This window comes from Pteropus vampyrus, unplaced genomic scaffold (genome assembly GCF_000151845.1).
Source record: "Pteropus vampyrus isolate Shadow unplaced genomic scaffold, Pvam_2.0 Scaffold196, whole genome shotgun sequence".
NCBI classification, from domain to species: Eukaryota; Metazoa; Chordata; class Mammalia; order Chiroptera; family Pteropodidae; genus Pteropus; species Pteropus vampyrus.
Window position 1 is genome coordinate 1,302,624 of NW_011888977.1, and position 10,016 is coordinate 1,312,639.

General features: G+C 59.4%; 2 protein-coding genes across 2 annotated transcripts in view; one reads left to right on the forward strand and one right to left on the reverse strand.

Annotated features, from left to right (window-relative positions):
* The first annotated feature begins 701 nt into the window (after window positions 1–701).
* SLC7A10 (solute carrier family 7 member 10) lies at window positions 702–7,759 on the forward strand. The gene is made up of 10 exons (XM_023537693.1): window positions 702–1,841; window positions 3,818–3,969; window positions 4,202–4,327; window positions 4,397–4,550; window positions 5,290–5,413; window positions 5,497–5,600; window positions 5,954–6,050; window positions 6,251–6,400; window positions 6,979–7,156; window positions 7,399–7,759. Exons 1-10 carry the CDS (start codon window positions 1,504–1,506, stop codon window positions 7,527–7,529), a joined length of 1,554 nt encoding a protein of 517 aa, XP_023393461.1. The 5' UTR covers window positions 702–1,503; the 3' UTR covers window positions 7,530–7,759.
* Window positions 7,760–8,813: 1,054 nt separating this feature from the next.
* The window catches only part of LRP3 (LDL receptor related protein 3), an 18,142-nt gene continuing 16,939 nt past the window's right edge, over window positions 8,814–10,016 (reverse strand). The window contains exons 5-6 of the mRNA XM_011371902.2: window positions 9,771–10,007; window positions 8,814–9,469 (exon numbers count right to left, since the gene is read on the reverse strand). Of these exons, the coding sequence (XP_011370204.1) occupies window positions 8,885–9,469; window positions 9,771–10,007 (822 nt within the window). The 3' untranslated portion in view covers window positions 8,814–8,884. The remainder of the gene's footprint in view (window positions 9,470–9,770; window positions 10,008–10,016) is intronic.

Consider the following 10,016-nt stretch of genomic DNA (forward strand, 5'->3'; position numbering starts at 1 on the left):
GATGATGAGACCTAGGTAACCCAGAACGCAGCTCACTCTTTGCCCTAACTGGCAGGGAGCTCACGGCTAAGTGGGAGCTCAGAGTCTTGCTCATCCTGGGAACCTGCTCTGCAGACCATGGCTTGGCCCTCTGAGTATTTCCCACTGTTCCACCCCTAGACACTGTGAGTCAAGGGAGCACCGCCGCCCCCCACCCAACGCCCAAGACTCAGAGTCAGCCTGAGGGGCAGGACAGACCTTCCATGAGCACAGCAGATTGCACTTGCACCTGAGCTGCCCCCCACCCTGCTCCCCTTCACACTCCCCCTCCTGGCAGGCCAAGGGGAGAGTGCTGCCCCCACTTCACAGATGAGGAAATCAGTCCTTCACGTCAGGGTATTGGTGCCACTTTGGGCATTAGGCCATTTATTCCTCCATTAGTTTACTCAACAGATGCGTATTGAGCACCTACTGTGTGCTAAGGGACCGAGATGAGCTAAAGCAAGTGAGGGTGCAGACAGTACACACAAATGAAGACGCAAAGTACATCTGGATACAGCTGTGGACAAGCTGAGGGCTTCTCTTACGGTATCTCACTGAATCCTCACAATAATCCCATTGTACAGACAAGACTCGAGATGCAACCTGAGCAGGGAGAGGTCCCCAGGCCTCCTGAGCCTCAGCCGGGTTTCCCATTGTAGTCCTGGAATTAGAGCATTGACTTCTGTTTGCGACCAGCGGGCTGTCCCAAGGGGAGAGGCAGTCGTGTGCAGACCCCAGGCTGGGCCAGCAGTCTCTACCAGCCTTCCTCTGCCCATTCGGTTCCTTGCATGATGACTGCTGACCAACCCCCAGCCCTGAAATTGCACACCAATTCCTCTCTGTCACCCCATTGGCCCTTGCCCAAGACCCGAAACATTTTCACAGTGCCAGAAAACAAGGTCTCTTCAGCATCTGTGTCCATAATCTGAGTTCTAGGTCTGGGAGGAGCCCAGGAAGCAGGCAGAGGGGATCCTTGATAGAGAAAAGGGAGATGGAAGATGAAGAAATAAAGCACAGGGCAGGGTCTGGGGAACCACAAGGATGTGAATTGGGATAGGAGCCCAAACTAGCACGGTCAAGGAGGGCTTCATGGAGGAGGTGCTACTTTCTGAGCTACTCTATCAGTTTGGACTTTAGCCAATAGGAAAGTGGCATATGAGTGTCATGGTCAAGGTCTTGCTTTAGGCAGTCAGCTCTGGCCAGCAAGTTGGAAGGACAGGTGGCTAGAAGTTAAGAAGACTAGAGGCCTCGGCCAGGGGCAAGGGGCAGAGCCTGGGCCCTGTGGGGATGCACAGGAGTCGCCACCACTCTGCCATCACTCATGTGACTGAGCCCCATCTCCTGTGGTTGCCCGCCTTGTGGGAGTAAGCAGGGGGAGGGGTGGAGGGAGGGAGGGAACTTGGAACAAGTCCCATCTCTGGCAGAGAAGCTTGGCTGAATGGATGAGGTGCCACTCTCCATGCCAGGAACTAGGGAAGGAAGATGATGAGCCCAGAGTGGGACTGGCAGGATTTGAGGAGCCCTCTTCCTCTAGGGAGCAGCCTCGGCTCCCTTCCTCACGGCAGTATCTGGAGCCCCACAAAGAAAGCTGGTGCCTCCCCATCTCCCCCTGCAGGGAACATCATCGGCTCCGGCATCTTCATCTCCCCCAAGGGGGTCCTGGAGCACTCAGGTTCCGTGGGACTGGCCCTCTTCGTCTGGGTCCTGGGCGGGGGCATCACTGCCCTGGGCTCCCTCTGCTACGCGGAGCTGGGAGTCGCCATCCCCAAGTCTGGTGGGGACTATGCCTATGTCACCGAGATCTTCGGGGGCCTAGCTGGGTGAGTTGATGCGCCGACTCGGGGTGGGGTGCGATACCTCTCCAAGAAGGGCCAGTTGGGCCTGGACCTGGGTTTCCTCTTATTTCTCACATCACAGGGAGGTCATGGGGGTGGATGGAGGGAAGCGGGTAGGGGCATTGGGCCGCCTTCCAATGCTCACCCCAATCCAGCTGGACACTCCAGCTCGCCAACTTGACTTCTCTGTGTTTCCTTTTAAATAATTCTGTGTCTAAGCCTCATCCCGTGCTCCTGGGTGGGGAGGTTCTTATCTGAAATCTCTAGATAATGCCAGCATCTGAGCAAGGATGGCTTTGATTTCAGAAAGCCCATGAGCGGTGGTAGGGGGGACACGCTATTCCTATCAACACTCTGCAAGAGCTTGTCTTTAAATAGCTCCCCAACATGCCTTTTTTCACCAGTGAACATTAGCTGAGCACCTACTGTGTGCTGAGGGCCAGGGATGCTGTGATAAAAAGACGCGTCCCCACCCTCACATTACTCACAGTGCAGAAGGGAAAGTGCCCCTCGCACGTGAGTAATATCTGGAGTATCCCAGCTTCAGGGGTGTGTGTGAGAGGCAGCAGCCCAGCAGCCAAGAGAACGAGGTGCCAACCACCTAGGGAAGGCTCCCAGGAAAAACCAGATTTGTGCCAAGGCTTGGAGAAAATCTGGCATTTTCTCTGCCACGCAGTGAGGAGGGGGAGCACGTACAGATGGTGGTAGCTTGGGCCAGCTGGTCATATCCACAACAGGCAATGGGACTTGGAGCGGGTAGGGCAGCCTGCGGGTGGAGGGGACTCAAAGCTATTGCAGTCATCTAGCCGAGCCTGCTGAGGGCCTCGACAAAGATACAGGAAGATTCTAGAATCCTTTAGGAGCCTGAATCAAGAGGATGTGGTAGCCAGTGCAGCATGTGGGAGAGGTGGGTGCAGCTGGCGTGGCACCTGCTTTCCACTGGAGAGACTCCATAGATGGCAGTTCCGGGGCTGGGGAGGAGGAGGCTCTGGGATGGGGCTTGCCACATTGGTGGGGTCTGTGGCACATCTAGGGAGATGCTCGGTCAGGTTGTGTGGGGGCTCTGGAGCTCAGAGAAGAAGTCTAGGTTGAAGTACATGAAGTTTGGGTCAGGTGCCTTTAATGAGGCAGCTGTGGATGGTGCTCCGGCAGGGTGCGGGTGTATCCATGGGTGCGCTCCTCCGGCATAAGGTCTTCAAAGGGCTTAGGACCCAAGAAAGCAGAAGAAACATGCTGTGCAGCTGAGAAGATGGGAGGAAGAAGAGAGTCCAAGACCCTACCTCCTTACCCAGCCAGGAGGCACCCAGCATCAAGGGTGGGCAGAGGGGAGCACCCAGCAGGGAGGAGGGCCATGGGAGGTGGGGTACAAAGCAGGGAGTAGAAAACAGAGCTACAGAGCAAAGGTCAGAACCAAAAGGAAGCCCCAGAGGTCCATGGTGTCCCTGGATGAAGCAGTCCCAACCCTGGAGGGCTGGACTGGGGGCTCAAACCACCCCCACGGAGAGGCCCTCCCCCAGGAGCAGGCTGAGCCCCCAGCAACAGGTCAGGCCTCACGACCTACACGGGCACCCTGCAGAGGCGAGATATGGGCTGAAGGAACATAAATTACTCCCCAGCCTCCGCCAGGGCTCTCTGCAAGGTCCAGTCCCTCGGGATTAGAGCTCGGCCGGCCGTTTGCAGTCACAGGGCTCTGCTGAGTGCGGGGGCTGGAGCTATGACCGCAGGTCCCAGGATAGCCCGCCCAGTGCAGGAGCCAGCCTGCCCGAGGGCAGCACTTCGCTGAACACCAACTCTGTCAAAACCGTCCATAAATAGAGCAGAGCCTAGACAAAGGTCGGCCATGCATGCCTGGACCGAAGCTGGCCTCCAGCACCGGCGCCTGCCTTTGGGTTCCAGGGCCCACACGCCTTGGCCAGAGGGCAATGGGACACCTGTGCCACTCGGGCCCTCACTCGTTCCAGATTCTTGCTGCTCTGGAGCGCCGTCCTCATCATGTACCCCACCAGCCTGGCCGTCATCTCCATGACCTTCTCCAACTACGTACTGCAGCCCGTGTTCCCCAACTGCATCCCCCCGGCCACAGCCTCACGCGTGCTCTCCATGGCCTGCCTGCGTGAGTGCCCACCATGGGGCCGGGCTGGGCCTCTGCTCCGGGCCCCGCATGGGAGGGCTGGGGGACGTGAATTTCTGCCAGCTCCTGAGAGGTCATCCTCGAGGAGGAGATTCTTGCAGTCTGATTGCTGCAGGGGATGCCGTCCTCCCGCAGCTCAGGCTGGACTTGGCTGTGGCCTACCGTGGGGTGCTCAGCCTCAGGCCCCACCCGCCTGCTCACTTTTCCTCCCCAGTGCTTCTGACGTGGGTGAACAGCTCCAGCGTGCGCTGGGCCACGCGCATCCAGGATGTCTTCACTGGCGGGAAGCTGCTAGCCCTGTCACTCATCATTGGCATGGGCTTTGTCCAGATCTTCCAAGGTAGGGCCGGGGTGGGGCTGTGTCCAGGGCTGGGGAGACGATGCTGAGCCTTGACCTCTGGGCCCCCAGGACACTTCGAGGAGCTTCGGCCCAGCAATGCCTTCGACTTCTGGATGACGCCCTCCGTGGGTCACCTGGCCCTGGCCTTCCTCCAGGGTTCCTTTGCCTTCAGTGGCTGGAACTTCCTCAACTATGTCACTGAGGAGCTGGTTGACCCTCGAAAGTGAGTGGGGCACCTGGCCAGGCCCTGGAAAGGCAGCCTTCCTGCACAGACCCACTGTCACCTGTGCCTCAGTCCGGTCATCCGCCTGACCACACCGCTACCCCACAGGAATGGTTCCGGAAAGACAGCCAGGATGCTTGTGTTCCAGCCTGGCCCTATTCTATATGGCTGTGGGCAAGTCACAGTCCCTTGCTGGGCCTCAGAAACACTGGGTATCATTGTTCTACTGTAAATGGATCCAAGTATTTGCATTCGGCCAAAAATTATACATGTGCACACAACATGGTCCCTGCAAATGAAGCCAGTGGCTCCATCTGAGCTCAGCCAGGGACTCTGAGAGTGAGCAGCTGCAGCTGGGGCTGGGGCTGATGGGGAGTCCCAGGGGCACCCTAGGTCTATGGACTGGGCTCTCAAGGCACTTGGGACTTTTCAAGGCTGATTTTGGCTGTATGCAATTTTGTCTTTATGTGCAGACGTTAGACCCACCCCTGAGAGTATAACGTGTCCTCTCCTCCAGACGCCCTTCCTCCTACCAGCCTATGCCCAGGCTGGGGTGGGGGCGGGGGTAAACAGACAGTACTGCTGCCCCCTTCCCTGTCCCAAGGCCCCCCAGCAGATGCAGGAGAAGGAAACTCAAAGCTGCTCCCGTTGCGGGGTCCCCTGGCCCTCCTCCTCCCCCCCGGGCCCCGCTCCCGGCCCCCAGAGGGCTGACACTGATACACTCCACCATCGCCCCCAGGAACCTACCTCGCGCCATCTTCATCTCCATCCCACTGGTGACTTTTGTGTACACCTTCACCAACATCGCCTACTTCACTGCCATGTCCCCGCAGGAGCTGCTGGCCTCTAACGCGGTGGCCGTGGTGAGTGCGGCCCTGCTCGACCCCCCAGCCCCGCCCAGCCCCCACCCAGCCTTATGCATTGCTTCTCTTCTGTGCCCGCTCAGACCTTTGGAGAGAAGCTGCTGGGCTACTTTTCTTGGGTCATGCCCGTCTCCGTGGCACTATCCACTTTCGGAGGGATCAATGGCTACCTGTTCACCTCCTCCAGGTGACTGGACTGGGGAGAGGGGGGTCCAGGTGAGGCCAGGCAGGCGCCCTGGCATGTAAGCAGTGCAGGGGGCCAGAGGAAGAGAAATCCTGCCAAGTGGGGCCTGCCTCAAGCTGGGACGATGAACTCCCCAGTACGGATGTCTGATCCCAACTCTGAGGAACAGAAAGCAAGAGGGAGATGGGCTCGACGAGGGGCAGAACTGTCCAGTGGGGCTGTTGGGGCTTGGAGCAGGGGTCAGAGGCAGCAGCTCAAGATGCACGTCAGGTCTAGAGCTGAGGTCCGTGATCTGGCTGTGGGGAGGCCCAAGGCCCCACTCGCAGCCCCCACCGACCTCTGTCCTCACCCTGCAGGCTGTGCTTCTCCGGAGCCCGAGAAGGGCACCTGCCCAGCCTGTTGGCCATGATCCACGTCAGACGCTGCACCCCTATCCCTGCCCTCCTTGTCTGTGTAAGTTGGGGGACCCTGGCTGGCAGGGTGGGGAGCTGAGCTACCCAGCAATGTGGGTAATGGCAGGGACGAGCCCTGGTCCTGGAGGGCCGCCCACAGTGGGAGTGGGCAGGGCCAGGGCTCAGCAACCTCCCGGCCTGAGCCGGCAGGGCTGACCGGAGGCAGGTGGAAGGCCAGCCCTCAGCCCAGTCCTCTCCCAGTGCGGGGCCACGGCGGTCATCATGCTTGTGGGAGACACGTACACACTCATCAACTACGTGTCCTTCATCAACTACCTCTGCTATGGCATCACCATCCTGGGCCTGCTCGTGCTGCGCTGGAGGCGGCCGGCACTCCACAGGCCCATCAAGGTGAGGCCTGGGGGAGGACGTCCCGGAAACTGTCAGAGCTTCACCCATTTGGGCACCAGGGGAGGTGACGACAGCAATGGGGATCCCAGCTTTTGCCATGTGCTGGGCCTAGTCAGGGCTCTGCGTGCACTGACCTAGTCGGCCCTCATAACAACCCCTGAGGTGGGCGCTTCGAATACTCGGTTTACAAACAGGAAAAAGACTAAGACACTTGCTCACGAGTTGCACAGAATTCCACAAAAACAGAAGAGCCTACACAAAAACAGAAGACCCCAAACCAAACTACAAGTCTTCCCATTTGCATATAAATCCTTGAGCTGGAGAAGTGTCTAGTGCCAGAAATGTGACACACCAAAAAATAACTGACCTTCAGCCAGGTATAAGCCACGGGCCCACATGCAGTCGCCATGTGGTGCTTAGAGCTGCTAACACTGACAAATCCTCAACCATCTGGCCACGAATGGGATTCTCGCACGTTGGGCTTCTGCTCCCGGGCAAGGGTGGAAGGCGTGGCCCCCAGGGCAGTGGGGCAGGAGACCCGGGGTCCTGAGCCACTGGTGCTCCGCTCACTCTCCCAGGTGAACCTCCTCGTCCCCGCCACATACTTGGTCTTCTGGGCGTTCTTGCTGGTCTTCAGCTTCATCTCGGAGCCCATGGTGTGTGGGGTTGGTGTCATCATCATTCTCACCGGGGTGCCCATCTTCTTCCTGGGAGTGTTCTGGAGAAGCAAACCAAAGTGTGTGCACAGACTCACCGGTGAGCCAGGCAGCCCCCCCACCTGCCCCCAGGGGCCGAGGCCGAGGACGGGACCCTCTTGGGCACTCACCCTAGAGCAGGGTCTCCCAGCAGCAGTGCTGGCAACACAGGGCCCAACCACCGCCGTCTTCCCACGATCTGGCCCAAGTGTCTGGGACCCGCCTCAGAGGGAACAGCTCCCCAAGGACCCCCGTCCATAGAGTCAGAACCCCAGGTCCATCTGTCTGTCCGTCTGTCCTTAGAGTCAATGACACGCTGGGGCCAGGAGCTGTGTTTCGTGGTCTACCCCCAGGATGCCCCCGAGGAGGAGGAAAACGGCCCCTGCCAGCCCTCCCCACTGCCCCCAACAGACAAGCCCTTGAAGACACAATGAGATATTCGTGGAGCCTGAAGCAGCTATTTCTGTTTACATGTTGTTTATTGAGGAGGCGTTTTGCAAAAAAAAAAAAAAAAAAAAAAAAGGGTTTTTTTTTTCTTGGAAAAAGAGATCCCATTCTTAGAGGCCTGTGATAAGGAAGCCCTAAGATGTGGACTGGGTTCCCTGCCAGCACTGCCCTTCTAACTTTTCCTGAAAAGATCTATGAGTAAAACAGGGCTTGCGGTGCACTTGTCTCAGGTGAGACCCAGGGGGCATAACTTGGGGGCACCCGTGGAGCTAGTGGGGGAAGGTGCCCAGTAGCCTCTGGAGAACGCCCTTGGCACTGAGGATTCTGCCGCTTGAGCTAGGCACTCCTGCTCTGGGGCTGGCACGTTGGGTCCAGAGCCACTCCTACCCCAAAGGGACATTGAAGATTGAGAAGTGGTTGGTGTGCCCCTCCCCAGGCATAGGAATGCCAGCCCAAGGCTCAGCTCCCCCCGCAAACCCCCAACCCCAGAAAGTCCAGAGATTTCCTCCAGAACTGTCTTTCTTCCCAAAAATCCCCATAAAATGTCAGGACTTCAGAGCTCACAGCCCCTAGTTTACAGATAGGGAAACTGAGGCTCTGAGACAGGATAGGATGGATTTGGCCACTGTCAGTTTGTGCCTGGGCCTCTGTCCCCTAAGAAAGCATTGAGCAGATTCTCCCAGGGTCTCAGGGCCTGCAAGAGACCCATGGGCTTCCTCTAACTTGTGCCCACAATCTCAGCCCTGTCCTAGTGCCCAGGATATTGACCCCCTCAGCTAAAAGGCAAAGAGCAAATGTCATCAGCCTGGCCAGGCCATGCTGACACCACAGGCATAAGGATGAGGGCAGAAGCCTCCTAGCCCAGTTCCTCTGGGGCCTGCTGGGAAGATGGAGGAGAGCTCAGTGTAGACAGAGAGCTGGCCATGGACTAGGTCCAACGTGCCCACGGCCCTGTTCAGTCCGGGCACAGCTCTGGCACCCGTCAGGGTGAGTGAAGTGAGAAGCCACAGACAACACCCCCAGAGAGCCCTGCCCTGGCCCTCCTGTTTCTCTGGAAATGGGTTCCCAGAATGGAGAGGGGGAGATTGAGGTGAGACCTTTGGTGCCTGTGCGGATATCAGGGCCCCACAGAGGCACTCATCACTCCACTCTCCTCCCCTGCTGAGGCCCTCCACAGCCTCGCCCACCTCACCCACTGGGGTGGGAGATGCTGACTCAGCAAGCTGGCTGGGCTTGAGGGGGGCTCTCTGTAAGAAAGAAGTACACGGAGGCAGGGTAGAAACGACTGTGTATTCCCTGGTTACAAAGCGGGGCTGTGGCAGTCACCAGAGCATCCGGTGGGTCAGCAGACCAGCAGGGCCTCGTCGTCACTGGCCTCCAACGTTGGGGAGCAGGGGGCCTGGGGGCTCCTGCAGACACCCAGTGGCTCTGCTGGGTGGGAACCTAGGGTGCTGCTGGCAGTGGGAGCTGGGGGGTGAGCATCTGGGGCCAAGCAGGGCTCCCAAGGCGTGTTCACAGGGGCTAGGCTATCCACCAGAGGGTCCCTGCAGGCCTTTCTGTCCTTGTCCACAGGCCTGCACTCCGGGTCCCGCAGGCCTGAGGGGGGCGGCACAGAGGGCCCCACCTCTGGCACATGGCCAGGAGCACTGGGGGGCACATCTCCAGCTGCCCCAGAGCTGCCTGTGTCTGTAAGGGGTGCCTGGGGGTCTGGAGCGGCCCCTGGTGCAGGCTGGAGGAGCCCATCGCCCAGCACTGTCTGTGAGGTGCGGGTAGCAGTCAGCAGTGGGATCTGTCCCCGTGGAGCCCGAGGCCGGTGAAAGAGCCGGTTCCAGAGGCGGCCGAGGCGGCGGCGGGAGGGCCCTCGGCGGGAGGCGTGCCGGCGCATCTGTCGCCGCATGGCCGTTCGAAGGTTCTGTAGCACAGAGGCCTGGAGGATGGGGCAGCGGCTGAGGGGGCAGAGGTCAGCGCGACCCCCAAAGGACTCAAGACCCCAAGAGACCAACTTCTCCCCTTCATCTAGCTGTGGCCCACCCCACTCCCCGCCCCCCGTCTCAACCTGCCCAGGCCTCACCTCCTGCCTCCCCTGACCCCTGGACCAGCCTGGCTGCATGCTGTCCAACCTGGCCGCATGCTGTCCAACCTGCCCCTCAAGATCCCCATCTCAGGCATTCTCGGAGGTCCAGCCGGGAGCCCGGGGCCTGTGGGGTCGCATGCTCTCTGGCGCTCACCTGGGATGCACTGTAGACGGGAAAGTCCTCCACAGGTGGGATGAGGCCCTGTGCTATGAGCTGCCCGTAGGACGGGGGTGCCTCCCGCCGCACGAACTCAGCCTCTAGGCGTGTCATCTGGGTCTCGAAGGCCCTGAAAACAAAGAGCAGCAGGGCAGCATGGCAGGCCTCGCCAGGAGCCCACACTCCCTGCCTCCCACAGGGCCCTATGTAGGGGCTCACGGCAGGGCGTGGGGCCTCACCGCT

Excerpts from the sequence above, each read along its gene's own strand:
- SLC7A10 (XM_023537693.1), top strand. The coding sequence starts at position 1,504 with ATGATGAGCCCAGAGTGGGACTGGCAGGATTTGAGGAGCCCTCTTCCT. Across the intron at positions 3,970-4,201 it reads GCTCTCCATGGCCTGCCTGC|TGCTTCTGACGTGGGTGAAC; the intron begins GTGAGTGCCCAC and ends TTTCCTCCCCAG. Across the intron at positions 7,157-7,398 it reads GTGTGTGCACAGACTCACCG|AGTCAATGACACGCTGGGGC; the intron begins GTGAGCCAGGCA and ends GTCTGTCCTTAG.